Raw genomic sequence first — 17,172 nt, 5'->3', positions numbered from 1 at the left:
TCTAGGAAGAACAGTCTTTTTCAGTCAACACCTGTTGGTCAGGATACTGGTACAGCATATATATGGACTACAGTGGAGCTGTTTGACTAACATTACTGGATTAAAAACACATTTCGGTCAGTATTTTGTATTATTGACTTAGCTATATCACAGAAATGTCTTAATATTTGTATGTACTATAATGCCGTTGACACTTGAGAGACCTGGTTTAACTTAGGAACCGGCAGGAATCAAGCGCGTCTCCCCTGGAGTTCTTAGTTGAGTCTGCCACTTTAACGTAACAACCAATGATAAAAAAAAAAAAAGCATAGAGCAGCGTACAGACGCTTCCCCAAATGTTTGCTCATTCAGAGACCAGAGACCCAAACGGGGCTGTGTCTGTCAGACGGTCTGAGATCTACCATATCAGCAGAGCAATCACGTAATGCACAGCAGACTATGGTGCAGGTAGATTATTTTCTGAAATATAGTGACTATTATAACTTTATTTTTCTCAAAATATCACTACTCCTCCAAATCTCAGAGAACACATATTTTGAATGTGCACAAAGTTTTGAACATCAGCAGAAATCTTGCTCAAACTTAACAATATTATAGTCCAGGGGTTTATTAATAAATTAAAATGAATTAATGTATCATTGAGGTGAATAATTGTCATATTCACATTTAAGGCAGTTACTTCCTCAACAAAAGATGCAAAAGATGAGGGAAGAGTAAGTGATGCCTACAGGCTACATGTGTGCTGACTCAGATATAATTAGAAAAGTCGATCTACAGGAGAATAAATAGATGAAAGCAATACAGAATGCCTGAGAGCCTTATTGCAATATATTCCATTATGTTTTTATATTTGGATGATAATCTATGTTTCCCTTTACATAAAGATATTTCCAGCATAAATTGATTAAAAAAAAAAAAAAGGTAGAAATAGGTGCATACAAATTCACCAGAATGCAGGAAATGAAGTGTTTAATGCTCAAAATGTTCTGGGGGAGGAGGACTGGGGGTAGAATGTCACTCGTCTGTCTTCAAAACTTGAGAGCCCTGAAGTTAGGTCTTGCAATGCGAGACTGAACAGCAGTAGGCCTACCTACATGTCACACTATAGCCACATGTAAGTAGTTTTTAATACTTTGTTTACATTACCGTGTTTTATTAACCTGAATTCTGTTGATATATTAGCCTGCGAAGGAGCTATCCATTGCTAACGCTAATTTATCTCAAAAAGCAGAAACGTTAGCTAACTACTGCCAAGATATGGTTTCACTGGAGACTAGAGGTGTTGTAAGACTCGTCAAGTGTATGGCGTTATATATGTGCCTCATTCCTGAGCGAGTAATTGTATGTTTTGAGCACAGAGAACTATATTTTGAAAGCACATTACATTGCTTTTTAGAACAGAAATTAACTCGCAAAAAATAATTTCGTTTGAGCAAACAAAAACCTATTCCGTGCTCAATAAATGTATATGCATGTTTACTATTATCCATATTAACGTGCAATAATAACCCCTCTCACGCAGTTTACTCATGTGCCCTCTCAAAAACTCTCTCTGCGCTCCGGTAGATGCTGCTGCGCTCCGGTCATGTCTCCCTCTCTCTCAACCTCTGCACTCTGTTCGCGTTCAATTCTAGACACACTCGCTCAAATTTTCACAGCGATACAAGTGTGCCACAAAACCAACCAATCGGAGAATTAAAGGTCAATTCAGATTGGCTGTTAGTCTCCAATTAGATTACAAGTAGCAGGAAACAAAAATCTAGGAGGAACAGTCTTTTTACACGTGTTGGTCAGGATACTGGTACAGCACATACGGACTACTAGGGCTGGGCACTGAACATCGATACCTTTATGGCACCGAAAAAAAAATAAATTGAAAAATTATTAATCTTTCGGTGCCAAATTTCGGTTCTAAAAGCGCCTGAACGCGTAAGCGCAAGCTTATATGTCCTCTCTGCATACTGAGAGAGAGCAGAGCTCCGACACACACGCACAGAGTATACTACGTCGTCGGCTCTGTAGTTTTGTTGAAGTCACAGTGAGTCACAGCAATGCCGATAAAGTGGTTTCAAGTGTGGTTACAGTTTTTCAAAACTTCACGCAGACAGCGTTTGCTGTGATAGGATATGGCGAGCAGAAAGCGGTCATGGTGATGTTGACATTACACTTCCTCTTAGACAAGCAGGCACAACGGTGGTTTCTCTGCCCTGATGACTGACTGACAGGCTGAGCTTGTAAGGCAAGGCAACTTTAATGTTACTCTGAGTGAGCAGTGTTACCAGAATTTTTACATTTTGATAACGGTTTTGATTCAGAATTAAGTTGGAAAATAAAAGCTTTGTGTTTAATGTATTTTTGTTGATGTTGAAATGGATTTTAAAAACATATGGTATCGAAAAAAGTATCGAAACTGAGGTATCAAAATTGGCACCGGATCGAAAGATTTTGAACGATGCCCAGACCTACGGACCACAGTGGAGCTCTTTGACCAATGTTACTGGATTAAAAACACATTTCGGTCAGCATTTTGTATTATTGACTTAGCTATATCACAGAAATGTCTTAATATTTGTATGTCCTATAATGCCATTGTTTTTTTTAACTCATATCTCCTTGTGTGACTAACATTAGTTTGACTCATCCTTCACAAGCAACCTAGCTAATTTAGCACACAGCAGCAGTCTATGCAGCCGATAGGTCATCTGAACAGGCCTCGCAGCACTGTTAGCTGCACTAAGTTAGGTCTCGCAACGGAGAAGGAGGACTGGGGGTAGAATGTCACTCTTGTCTGTCTTCAAAACTTGAGAGCCCTGAAGTTAGTCCTTGCAATGCGAGACTGAACAGCAGTAGGCCTACCTACATGTCACATTATAGCCACATGTAAGTAGTTTAATATTTTGGTTACATTACCGTGTTTTATTAACCTGAATTCTGTTGATATATTAGCTTGCGAAGGAGCTATCCGTTGCTAACGCTAATTTATCTCAAAATGCAAACGTTAGCCAACTACTGCCAAGATATGGTTTCACTGGAGACTAGAGAGGTGTTGTAAGACTCGTCAAGCGTTGTCATGCGTTTCCACTGTGCATAGTATATTCTTATTTATTTTTAAATGTATTTAAAATGAAACCATATCTTGGCAGAAACATTAGTTAACTACTGGTTTTTGACATAAATTAGCCAACGTTAGCATTAGTAACGGATAGCTACTTTGCAAGCCAATATAATATAGTCTTGGAAAACAGAATTAAGGTTAATAAAACACGATAACTATGTAACCAGTATTACAAACTTCTTACATGTGGCTGTATGTTGGATGCATAGACTTTATCCATGCTGGGCTAACGTTAGATTGCTGAAGGATGACTTTAGTCACACATGGAGATATGTTAATGTAATTCAAACAACACAATGGTGTAATGATTAACAACTATTAAGGCATGTCTGTAATATACCAATATACCGGTAGGTCAATAATATAAAATACTGTAGATCAGTGCTTTCCAACCTTTCTGGTCTGAGGTTCTCCCACAGCCCTGTCATATTAACTCACATATCTGCCCTATCAATTCCCAATGTGTTCACACTATTTATTATATTAAAGTGAATATTCTTACATTTTCATGCAAACTGTAAACATTTAGGTTAGTTTGGTCAGAAATTCTACTAGCTAGGCCTACTACTTGAAGTGTGGTTAATGTTTCAACAGTCATCCATTACGTTTAGCTAATCATTTGAACTGTTAAGTCGGTAGGCCTACTTTTAGCTATTTATTTCTACCATTGATTACTTCGCTATATGTTTAAACATCTGTGTTGAGTGGTTTTAGCGGATATATTGTTTTAAATAAATCATAATTGCTGCTCCACAATCTTTCCAAGTACCCCCTGGCAACAGCAGAAATACAGCTTGCTGGGGAATCACTGTAGGTGTTGTGTCAAAGACTGTTTCCCTGTAGATATGCGTTTCCTGCTAATTGCGATCTAATTGGAGACAAACAGCCAAATCAGAATTGACCTTTAATTCTCTGATTGGTTGGTTTTGTGGCACACTTGTAACGCTGTGAAAATTTGAGCGTGTTTAGAGATGAGCGCGCACAGAGTGCAGACGTTGAGAGAGAGAGGAGATGCCCAGACAGCAAGCCAACATTGAATAAATACTGATTTTCCATCTGAATCATCATTATGGTTGATATTGAAATTTCAAATGCAAAATAAATGTTGAATCACCATTACCATATCAATGAAACCTGATGTTATTAATGTTGATGGCAACAACATTGATCTATAGTTATCTTTATGATTGATTAAGCATTGATATTTGGTTTACCGGGCGATATTTCCAATGTGTTGAAAAGTCATTGATTTAGAGTTGACAGGGAAACGACGTGTTGATGAAAAGCCATCAACATATAGTTGACCGGGAAATATGATTGAAAATGCATTGATATATAGTTGACCGGGAAATATGACTGAAAATCCATCGACTTTTGGTTGACCGGGAGATCATCGGGTGGTAGACCAACGTACTGCACAGGACACATCTCATTTCTGGACCATTGGGACCCATACAATTAGGTAAGCTTATGTAATGTTCATTATGAATGAATTGTACCAAATCAAATACGGTTACTCGTTAACATGATGGTTAGTGTCCATCATGCTCTTGGATTCTGCTTAAGACAACTTTTAAAAATAGCTCATGTTAGCTAACATTAGCTAGCAGTAACTTCTTAGAATATGATACAGATCAAGTTGGAAATTATGTTTGGCAAGGAAATGATAGGATATGACTGAATTTCCATTTGTAGTTGCATTATAGCTTTTGGATTTTGCTGAGGACAACTTTTAGAATTAGGTCATGTTAGCTAATGTTTGCTAGCGCTAGTCTTAGCATAAAAATCTTGAACTGATGTTTGGCAAGGCACTGTTTGGATGTGACTGTATTTGTTGCTCTAATGGTGTTGTAATGCGTTTGTAGAGAGGAAAATGCCAGGCGGAGAGGGAAAAAAGAAAGATATCATCTGCAGGAGGGACTGAAGCAAGTAAAAAGGTAACCTTCTTGTCTATGTATGTGTGTGCATGCGTGTGTGTGTGTGTTGGGGTGTGTCCGGGGGGAGGGGGGGGGGGATCCTTTTTTATTTATCCTTTTTGCCTCCCTTTAATTCAAATGAACCCATGCACATATTCTTGGGCAATTTTGAAAAGTTCTTTGAATGTAGGGAAAACATGATAGGCTTGGCAATTACCGTATTTTCCGCACTATAAGGCGCACCGGATTATAAGGCGCACCTTCAATGAATGGCCTATTTTAGAACTTTTTTCATATATAGGGCGCACCGGATTATAAGGCGCATAGAATAGAAGATACTGCAGTCAAACGTTTGACTGGGGTTGCGTTATGCATCCACTAGATGGAGCTGTGCTAAAGGGAATGTCAACAAAACCGTCAGATAAAGTCAAACTTTATGAAGCGTTCTGACAACTCCCCTCACTCCCTCCTTATAGCATTTAAATCTAAGCGGTCCGAGAAATGGCGATCGTCTCAACGTGGTCCCTGACATGTTGTCATCGGCTTGTCCAGCTTCCATTGGCCATATCAGAGGCAAACCTGAACGGATTGGCTAATATGAGCTACCGAACTGAAGCTTAGGGAGCGTATACGGGCCGCCCACATCGATCATGTAGCGAGCCGGGCAGAGAAGCTAGCAGCGATGACAAGTGCGGAAATGGAAAACGCGTTTTTCCGTTGTGATTCGGCCAGAAACTTCAACATTGTGAGGCGAACAGATCGTTTTGGATTATAAAGCTTGGATATTACATTTCCTTGGACTCTTGTGGATTTATGAAAATCAAGTTTTGGCCAAAATACCACTTTGTTGCTGAAAGGACAACGAAATCAGGTATGGATGCACTCTCGACACCTGCGCAGATTATGGCTGAATTGTTTTATTGTAAATTGTTTACTTTGTAACAGTTGTGTAACTGCTATAAATCATCGTATGCTTTGTATGTGGGCTTAAATTAATCATTAGAGGCTAAGCTTTCAATTGGTGTGTCGCATGGCTGTATATTTTGAATATTTAATGCTTTAAAGTTATAAAAACGCGAATGAGTGGAAGTTTTATCGAGGTTACAGCGACGCAGTGTCCCGTCAACGGGGCAGTGATCCGAGAGGTTGATCCATATATAAAGGCGCTCCGGATTATAAGGCGCACTGTCGTTTTTTGAGAAAATTAAAGGCTTTTAAGTGCGCCTTATAGTGCGGAAAATACGGTAGGCCTGGGCTACTGAATTTGTTTCCAAGGGTGCATATATGTAGGTGTTGTGTTTAACTTAAAGCCTAATTTTTTGCATTGTGCTTGTATTTTCTGTTTTAGATGCTCGTACACAGCAGATGGAGACAGACGCCGTCACCCAATTTACTTTTGCCCAGGCATGCGCCGGACCAGGCAGGATGGACTGGACGACAACGTCAGAGAACTGTAAATAGGCTAAAGAGGAGAAATGATGAAATAAGAGGCTAATAAAATGAATTTGTTTTACCTTAAATAGTGTGGTATGGTCAGTATTTTAGGCTACACTATAGGCATACAAGCTTTCAAATGTTCCATCACTTTTTAACATCCTGGCTGTAGATAAAGCAGGATATTCATATCTATTAGCTATTTAATTTAGGGCATTACATTTCCATATGCCTAGCAATCATTTTCTATGGCTTAATAACAATTGAAATTCCACTGAAATCACATTGATCCTTAGTTCAGTTGAAATTTCAAGTTTCAATATTCCTGATAACTGAAATACCATTGATCTATGGACAGGATTTCAACATTGTTTCAATATTAAAACAGGGTGCAAAATGTTGTAGAATCAACATCAGAGTTTAATGTTGATTCAAGGATTTAATGTTAACAACGGAATGACTGTTTGCTATCTGGGACATGCCCGGAGCGCAGCAGCGTCTACCTGCACGCAGAGAAAGAGTTTTTGAGAGGGCAAATTAGTAAACTGCGTGAGAGGGGTTATTATTGCACATTAATATGGATAATAGCAAACATGCAAATACATTTACTGAGCACGGAATAGGTTTTTGTTTGCTCAAACAAAATAATTTTTTGCGAGTTAGTTTTAATTCCTGTTCAAAATGTAATGCGTGCTTGCAAAATATAGCTCTATGTGCTCAAAACACAGTTACTTACTGTGGCTGAGAGGTGCAAACGCCCTGCAACTTAAGAAAACACATGCAAATAGACAAAACACAAGCAAATTGAGAAAACAACTTCATTAATTTGACAACACATGTGCAGCATTCAGCACACCACACAACTGCATCACAATACACACACACAACACACACATACATACACACATACACACACATATATATATATACACACACACACACACATACACATACATACATACATACATACACACATACACACACACACACACACACATACATATATATACACACACACACAAAGACACAACACACACACACACACACAGACAAAACACAACACAGACAAGAAAAGAGAGAAAAAAAGACACAAACACAGAGAGACAGAGAAACAGACAGAGACAGAAAGAGAAACAAAAAAAAGAGAGAAGAGAGAGAGAGAGAAGAGAGAAAAGAGAAGAGAAGAAAAAAGACACACACACACACAAAACACACACAAACATACACACATACACACACAACAATAATACACAAAAAGAGAAAAGAGAACAGACACATAAGAAAGAAGGAGGAGAAAGAAGAGCAGGAAAGGCACACAGAGAAGAAAGAAGAGAAGAAAGAGAGGAAGGAAAAAGAAGACACAGAAGAAAAAGAGAAAAGAACAAAAAGGAAAGAACAGAACAGAAAAATAAAAAAAAAGGAAAAAAGAAAGGAAAGAGAAAGGAAATGGACACAGAGGAAAGAGAGGAGACACACAAAGGAAAGAAAGGAAATGGAAGAGAGTGGAATAATAATAAAACAGACAGAAAGGAAAAAAGGATAAAAAGGAATAAAAGAAAGAAAGAGAGAGAAACATGGAAGTGAAAAGGAGGAAGAGAAGAATGAAAAAAAAAAAAGAAAAAAAGAAGGAAAGAAAAAAAAATAAAGGAAAGGAAAATAGGAAAGACATTAAAGGAATAAGGAAATGAAAAGAGCCACAAAGAGAGTAAAAAAAGAAGAGGATGAGTAACTACAGTTAAAGATAAAGCAAAAAAAGGTCATGGCCACGAGGTCTAACCAGATGCAGAAAGTATACAACTGACCCTGTTAAATTTACATGTTTGCCAACAGATAGCAACACTTGGATCAAATGTGTTCATATCTAAAGTGACATCATCGCATCCTTTGTTCGCTCCAGTGTCTCGGCTAATAGTGAAGCATTTCCAAAAGAAAACTCATTTTAGTGACTAATTTTTCAGCCAGGACTTGAGCAAATTAAATTGTGCAGTTTTTTTAAATACCTTCTCTTTGTTTTCCTTTTGTAATAATCACATGCATGAAAAGAGCAAGTTTTTGTTTTCAAACTGGTAATAAATTGTAGTGAGGCCTTCATAACTAAATGTCTTTACATTTTACAAACCCCAATTCCAAAGAAGTTGGGATGTTGTGTAAAATGTAAATTAAAACAGAATACAATGATTTGCAAAAACTCTCCAACCTATATATAACTGAATACACTATACTAAGACAAGATATTTAAACTGATAAACGTTTTAGTTTTTTGCAAATATTCACTTATTTTGAATTTGATGCCTGCAACACGTTCCAAAAAAGCTGGGACAGGGGCAACAAAAGACTGGGAAAGTTGAGGAATGCTCAAACAACACCTGTTTGGAACATTCCACAGGTGAACAGGTTAATTGGTCATGATTGGGTATAAAAGGAGCATCCCCAAAAGGCTAAGTTGTTCACAAGCAAGGATGGGGCGAGGTTCGCCACTTTGTAAACAACTGCGTGAGCAAATAGTCCAACAGTTTAAGATTGTTTCTCAACATACAATTGCAAGGAATTTAGGGATTTCATCATACAGTCCATGATATCATCAAAAGATTCAGAGAATCTGGAGCAGTCTCTGCACGTAAGCGGCAAGGCCGAAAACCATCATTGAATGCCCCTGACCTTCGATCCCTCATTAAAAGCATTAAAAACCGACATCATTATGTAAAGGATATTATCACGTGGGTTCAGGAACACTTCGGAAAACCATTGTCAGTTCACACGCTACATCTACAAGTGTAAGTTAAAACTCTACCATGCAAAGCGAAAGCCATATATCAACAACACCCAGAAACGCTGCCGGCTTCTCTGGGCCCGAGCTCATCTGAGATGGACTGACACAAAGTGGAAAAGTGTGCTGTGGTTTGACGAGTTCACATTTCAAATAGTTTTTGGAAATCATGGATCCTCCGGGCCAAGGAGGAAAAGGACCATCCAGATTGTTATCAGTGCAAAGTTCAAAAGCCAGCATCTGTGATGGTATGGGAGTGTGTTAGTGCCCATGGCATGGGTAACTTGCACATCTGCGAAGGCACCATTAATGCTGAGACGTACATACAGGTTTTGGAGCAACATATGCTGCCATCCAAGCAAAATCTTTTTCAGGGACGTCCCTGCTAATTTTACCAAGACAATGCCAGGCCACATTCTGCATGTGTTACAACAGCGTGGGTTCGTAATAATAGAGTGTGGGTACTAGACTGGCTGCCTGCAGTCCATCCCTGTCTCCCATTGAAAATGCAGAGAATACAAAATGAAGCGCAAAATACAACAACGGAGACCCCAGACCGTTGAGCAACTGAAGTTGTACATCAAGTAAGAATGGGAAAGAATTCCACCTACAAAGCTTCAACAATAAACGTCCTCAGTTCCCAAATGCTTATTGAATGTTGTTAAAAGGTGATGTAACACAGAGCTAAACATGGCCCTGTCCCAGCTTTTTTGGAACTTGTTGCAGGCATCAAATTCAAAATGAGTGAATATTTGCAAAAAAAACAATAGAGTTTATCAGTTTGAACATTAAATATCTTGTCTTTGTAGTGTATTCAATTTAATATGGAAAAGGATTTGCTTAGCTTAACAAAAATAATTTAGGAAGTATTGGATTCTATTATATATATTCTTATTGTTAAACAGCTATATTGTACATATTAGTTTCTTCATTTAATGTTTATTTCCTATTAATATGTTTTATACGTTTATGTATGCACCATCCACCAAGGCAAATTCCTTGTACTTACTCCTTGTACTTACTTGGCAATAAATTATTTTCTGATTCTGATTCTATAGTAATAAAATACACTTGTGACACAAGGTAAGGTTTTTAAGCCATCTACTTTAATGAAATACTTTCTTCACACAAACAGATACAGTATAGTATACGTTTAAAGTTATAACACATATAACATATAGTAGATCCACAAATGGATGTATTTAAAACCATGTTCTCCTCATAATACAATATTTGAAGAATGCCATCAGCCAGTGGTGCAACAGGGGGACTTCATTTCACCGAATGGAAGAGTTTGTGTGACACCTTCAGGGGACATAAGAGGAAATTCATTAATGTATACATAATACATGAATTGCAAGGCAGGGTTACTTGCTTCAAATCATGTCACTAAGAAATTTTAAAGGTCCCATGACATGGTGCTCTTTGGAAGCTTTTATATAGGCCTCAGTGGTCCCCTAATACTTTATCTGAAGTCTCTTTCCCGAAATTCAGCCTTGATGCAGAATTACAGCCACTAGAGCCAGTCCCACAATGAGATTTCCACCTATCGCCATTTCTAGCCACTGGAGGACCATAGGCAGGCTGGGGGAACTCATATTAATGTTAAAAAAACCTTCAAATGGTCATGCCATGGGACCTTTAATAGCACTCAAGTTAAGGTTTGTAACATGCAGGTCATAAACAATTCCATCATATAAAGGCTTATCTTATCTTAAGGGCCGTCCACACCAAGAACAATAACTACATATGTAGTTTTAAAAACAGTTCTTACTCAGGTGGATGGTGAAGTCCACACCCCACCAATAACAACAGTGGCGAGAGATATCGATGGGATCACTTTTAGGTTGATTTGATGAACGTTAGAAACACTGACAGCCAATCAAAATCCATCTGAATTTACAACATGGCACGACTGGAACCACTGCGGAGAGATGATGTATTTGTACAACACAGGTGGGTCAGTCGCGCAACTTTTCCACTCACTGGGGCTTAGATCTGTGTATTTAGTACTTTGAAAGTATTTATCATGTCACAGAAACCACTGAGAGTTGTAGAATAATGTTCTTACTATTTGCAGATAAATACAATAAGAATGTAAAAGGTTTCCATAAGAGACAAAGTGTGTTTTGGTGTATGCTTATTTAGCTTAAGCCATAACTATAAGATAGTTAGGGTCACAGTGGCCTTGAGCAAAGTACATTGAGTAGTAATAAGTGAAACAGGAGCAGAATGTACCACTTCGCGTGAGAGCAAATGAAGGCGAGACATAATACAGTGGCCCCCACCCTGTGTTGTGTGAAGATAACAGTCCCTGTGTGGGAGAAGAAGAGGGGGCCCCAAGAATGAAAGCACAAGAGATGAGGGGAAGAATAGATCGGGGCTCACAAGGTGAGACAGTCTAGAGCTAAGTGGACCGGCTCTGGCTTTTTGTCTGTTGCTAGGGAAACTGAGTCTTTGCGTGCTTTGTGATCCCACAGATATGTGTATCGAAACTCCGATGCTTGACTGATTAAACACATGTATTTTACTTTATCGTATCGTCTTATTTGGCTCTTGCTTAGGATCAATGTAATTCCAATTTAACGAATGCGCGGGGATACATAAGTCTTTCATTTGGAGTCAGACATATTGTCCCAAAAGGTGTCGTTGCGTCTGTTCCGGTGATCTGCACATATCCAACACCCGCACACCCGTCGGCGGAAATGTACCCGAATTCAAGAATTTGTAGGATATTACTACAGACATTCCTATAATGTTACGTTGCAATGTCTGCTCTATTAGCGTATTATGTATTTTTATCAGTAGGAGTGTGCATTGCGTGCTTTACGCCACTGTTTTCGTTCAGCAGTGAGGATGCTAACATCGTTATAGTATTAGTCATGTTTATAGTTACCATTCTTGGTGTGGACGGCCCTTACATGTTACTGAACTGCTGGGTTGTTCATGTGTGAATAACATGCAAAGGCAATGGTAATTTCATGCACCTTTTGGGCAATCTTACAGTACAGTTTCTTTCTGTTATGTAAGGATATACTGTCGAATAAAAGGGACAGCTTGTATTTCAATAAAACCATAAACCCTTAATTAGAGGAAAAGGTGCTTCCTGCTGCTGCATGTGCCCGCCAGTTAACTTATTGTATAAAAAGAGATTTTACTGGAATACATGTAGTCTAGATCAACGACACTTCCAGGATAATTGACAGATGCTCTGGCTGATATCCATCGCGTTCTGCTCTCTGCGTGTTGCCGTTGTCTAACTCTGTTCCTTTTGGGAAACCACAAACTTGGAGCTAGCAAGCTACAAGCTGAAAATGGCAAGTTTTTAAGCAAATTTGGATCATGCAACAAGGCAGGCCTGCTTGGTTCTTTTTTGGATTGTAAAGATTTACAAAGAATATGTTTGCGGAATTTACTATATAAATGGGACGTTTTGGGACGGATTGGTGGGGATTGCTTTGAACGAAGTACAGACATCGATACACTGGTAAGAGCAAATTATGTTGTAACCATGTATCCAGCTAATTTGAATAGCTCACGTTACTATTTTGTGTGAACAGTTAACTTCCTTTAATATTGTATGTGGCATTTTATTTTGCGAGGCTCAAATGTCCCACCAAAACAAGTTCCTTCCCGAGACTATTTTGCAGAGCCACTGTCGCTGCATCCAGAGCTTAGTGTCGCCCAAGACGATTGTGATTGGTTTACAGAAATGCAAACAACCCAGAGAATTTGTTTTCTCCTATCCCAGGATGTATGTGTGGTGTAGCCAGACCTTACTCCGCAGCGCTGTGGAGTAGGATCTGGCAATGCAAGAGTAGAATACATACAACTTTGTATCATGAGTCAACTGTATCATTTGCAAGCCACATTTATCAACTGAACTCAACTTGACAAAAGAATATTGATCACATTCTATTTGAAAATGACACATTAAAAGTAACAACATGCTTAGGTGGCTGAGACAGAGCTCTCTAAATGACAGAGCTTAGCATGAACTAGTACTGTTGTTAATGTAGCTTTAGGGCCTACCGCTGGCAAAACTAGTGTTAGCCAAGCTATTACACAACACACAAAATGCCTACCCATGGAGCTTGACTTCTTTGGGGGTGAATTTTTAATCTTTGGGCTTGATACAACTGGCAAATGTCACACTTACACAGTGGTCCCGAGCATGCAGGAAGTCAAACAGCTCCTCAGTACAATCCTCCGCCGTCGAAGACCGGGAGCCAACTCTGGTCTCACAATGCTCCAGACGCTCCCGAGTGTGAACGCAGTGCTCTGTCTCTTCACACTTCTGTCGCATCGTTTCAAGGGGATCCTGAAACAGAATATGTAGCATTCAGAATATGTACCTTGATGAGTGTCCTTCATAAGGGGACACGCATTCAGTCAGTACTACACTCACCAGCCCCATTGCTATCAACCGGGAGCTAAATATTGGAACATCTAAACACCACCACACTGTTCTATCGATCTATGCTACCTATCGAGATGTGCTACTTAGCGGTTCTGCGCATGCGCACGACCCACAAGCATGGTCTGATTCCCCGCCCATAAATCTATGCAACCCTGCGGTCGAAACATACGGTCGATACCATGGAGTAATATCTAATGAATAATTTATTCATTGTACCTTTTGATAGGGTATATTTGTCTATCAGAATACACTGCCACTGAAATATTCAATAAATATAATTTAATAGAACATCAAAATATGCTCCTTATCTCCTGACAGTGCGCACTGTCACTCCATGTGCGCACATGGAGTGAGTAGTGGTGCAATATATAATGATTCTGTTGGGGAGCATTATTTGATAGGGTATATTTGTCTATCAGAATATGCTACCACTGAAATATTCAATAAAGATATAATGGAGTATCAAAATATTCTCAAATAAACATAAGATGTCAATACTGTTAGTTATATCTCTATGGGATTCAGCCTGCCTGCACAATTGGAAATGGGAACACATAAGGAAGCACATTTCGATAGGGCAGCGCGACTCGATAGACTCTACTATCGATTTGCGCTACGGTAGCATTTTTCGACAAGGCAGCATAGATCGACAGAACACCACCACTAGCTGTGCCTCACAAACTGATAACCGAGTGGATGAGGGGGATTCAGAGGTGATAACTCCTTTTATTCACAAAGAGACAAAAACTCACCTCAAATTGTCTACAGCACCTTTTTTTCTTTCTTTTACACATTTGTTTCTCATGTTTGTCAGTTTCTTGCTTGACAATTTGATATATTTAATAAAAAAAGTCTAATAAGGGCGGTCAGACTCGTGATCAAACGCATAATCTCACAGAGGGACAGTTAACACATTTTGATTCTGATGTGGATCTGCAACGTACCACCATGTCTTGCTCTTCCTCCTCTTCCTCTTCTTCCTCCTCCTAAAACAGACACAACGTTAGCTACGTGACAAAATCTATTACATAACGTTAATTCACTCCCAGCTATTAGACAGTTATTAGCTGTCGTTTTGGTATAAATTACACATTCAACAATTAGCAAGAAAGCTTTAGCAACGACGAACTAGAATAAAATGTCGATTCTGCTGCTTAATAAGCCTCATAATGTTTCTGAACGACGATGTAAATATTAACGCTGGCAAATGCTAAGGTAGGCGATAATGCATACATCTAGCTATGTAGCTATGATGATAGCTTAGATAGCTAGCCGTAATGTGTTAGCTTGCTAGCTAAAGATAACCAAACGTTACTGGCATAACAGAATTGTCTTCATTCTGTCAAAGCTACTAACATCCTCGGGCTCTCCGTTCATGATCATCTTCTCCTCAAAAACCATGATTTTGGTGCTCTTGTCCTTAAATGACCGGCTGTCAAATCTCGAGTGTTGGAGGACACAGCAGGTCACAAGAGCTAACAAGTTAGCGACAGTCACAGTTTCCGGTCATTGGACTTTCACAACAAACCTCCCTTTCAACTTTGTTTAAATTATAGTCTATGGGTTAAGCGTGAAAATAAAGACATCATCATTGAAAGCGTTAATGAAAATAACCGTACACTTTTGTCAATTATTTTTAGCCGTGCCTGAAGCCAACAAACTGGCTCAATTAGCTAGCTAGTGGCGAGCAGATACAACATAAGGTTAACTATTTGATACGATCTTAAACATTTGTATGGAGGCACAACAGGCTGTGTAGAATAACCAAAAGGTTTTTAGCATGAGCTATAACAACAAATACCATAACATTTACCCTTCCAATCACTAAGTAGTTTTTTTATTTTTTTTAAATTAGGCGATAAATGCGTTTTATTTTGAAGTCTGGCAGACATGTGGTTTGTGTACTTCCCACAATTATAAAGCCCGATACTACCATCGTGTGATGAGAAGTAGTACTACAACAGCTGAATTAATTACTATCAAAAATGTGGCAGAAAGTATGTAGACCGCTGTCCATACAGGGCTGCTTTGTACTTTTGATCTTTCTTTAAAGGTGCACTATGAGTTCCACTATGGTTTCAACGCAATTTCATTTTTGTCTCAAATTGTAGGCATCTCTCCTTGATCCACTAGCTGAATACACTGTGAAAAAGCATGGTCTCGGGAGACAACACAGTGGTCGTAAACATCAAACAAACACTAGGGGCACAGCCTGTGCACCAAAATACAACAAACTACGTTCCAGCCAATCACCGACAAGATGGTTGGAGGAGGGGGTGCTTTTAGAGCTGCAGCCTTGAAAAAGACGCACTAACCTAGCCTGGATGCCAGCCGAACTTAGCCACAACATTCGAGGTCGGGAAGTTCGGTCTGGACTTGCTCCGTTGAGGAGCAATCTTTTATATTTGTCAATGGGAGCAATTATTGCCCGAACAGGATCTGTTCGGACCAATCAAATTGTGGACAGATGATCAACAGTAACAGAATCAACCACGTCACCAAAGAACGCTTGGGTTGAATTTGTTTACAACAGGTGGCTGCCGCTGGAGAAGTGAGATGTGTAGATTCCACCATCGCGTCTGTTACAGACGATATCGACAGTGCATTAATTTTAAAATCCTCAGCGGAGGAGCCTCAACAACTGCCCGAAAGCACGGTAGCGTTATATGGTGGAGCGAGATAGAGAGTGACTGAAGAGAGAGAGCGCCCAGTGGCGTTAGAACAAAGCCGTGAATCAGAGAAATAAAACGTGTTTTCGCCGATTCATCTCTAGAAATGCAACTGTAGCAAGCATGTCACTATCACTAACGTTATCCACATTTATATTTACACGCAACAAATGATATATCCAGCTTCAAAAAAGTCTAAAAGTCGGAAGTTAGATAGATAGATAGTCTTTATTGTCCCATTGGGATAATCATTTCCACACATCTTCCTCTTCTTTCCATAGCACAGCACCACATATAGAACACATAAAACATATAACACATATACAAAAACATCACATTAAGACACCCATATAGACATATCTAATTTGCAAAACTTTGTTAGAACGAATGCATTGTGCAAAGAGTGGTTGCTATGGAGACGATACACAGTGTTGAGTTCTGTTCTCTTCATACATCCATGGTTCTGTTGACAGTTGAGTTGAGTTCTGTTGCTCTGATTGGTTGTAGGTCTATCCAATGAATGCAGAGGCATTTTTTTCCTGGTTCGGTTGGAACAAAGCTGGTCTACGGAAAGCCGTTCCACTCCCTATTCAGCCCCAGTGTACCGAATTTGGTTGCAGGTCCACCAGAGTTCCACTGGGGGTGATCGCGGTCCAGTGCAAAATGAATGGGACTCTATGGAGCTAGACGGCTAAATGTGTCTCTTTCGCCTGATTGTCGTTGAGAAACCTCAGATTTGATTTTAGTTTTTGCAAGTTCAACATGGGTTATAGGTCGAAAGTTGAATGAACGAGTACTTATGTCCTTTTGATTTCTTACAGGGTGAGTCGTTGTTGCCCATAACACGCTAG

At 39.3% G+C, this 17,172-nt stretch overlaps 1 protein-coding gene and 1 long non-coding RNA gene across 2 annotated transcripts; one reads left to right on the top strand and one right to left on the bottom strand.

Moving 5' to 3' along the window:
* The first annotated feature begins 36 nt into the window (after positions 1–36).
* On the top strand, positions 37–6,491 carry LOC120565650. The gene is made up of 4 exons (XR_005640274.1): positions 37–116; positions 4,455–4,577; positions 4,981–5,052; positions 6,380–6,491. It is a non-coding gene; the product is annotated as an uncharacterized LOC120565650 (long non-coding RNA).
* A 3,825-nt stretch (positions 6,492–10,316) lies between these two features.
* Positions 10,317–15,169, bottom strand: LOC120565649 (cytochrome b-c1 complex subunit 6, mitochondrial). Its single transcript, XM_039811563.1, has 4 exons — positions 15,009–15,169; positions 14,597–14,638; positions 13,392–13,553; positions 10,317–10,537 (listed from the first exon to the last, which is right to left on the bottom strand). Exons 1-4 carry the CDS (start codon positions 15,051–15,053, stop codon positions 10,505–10,507), a joined length of 282 nt encoding a protein of 93 aa, XP_039667497.1. The 5' UTR covers positions 15,054–15,169; the 3' UTR covers positions 10,317–10,504.
* Between the last annotated feature and the right edge of the window lie 2,003 nt (positions 15,170–17,172).

The sequence above is a fragment of the Perca fluviatilis genome, chromosome 9, assembly GCF_010015445.1.
Source record: "Perca fluviatilis chromosome 9, GENO_Pfluv_1.0, whole genome shotgun sequence".
Taxonomy (NCBI): Eukaryota; Metazoa; Chordata; class Actinopteri; order Perciformes; family Percidae; genus Perca; species Perca fluviatilis.
Note: the sequence above shows the minus strand (reverse complement) of the source record. Positions and strands in the feature narration are given on the sequence as shown.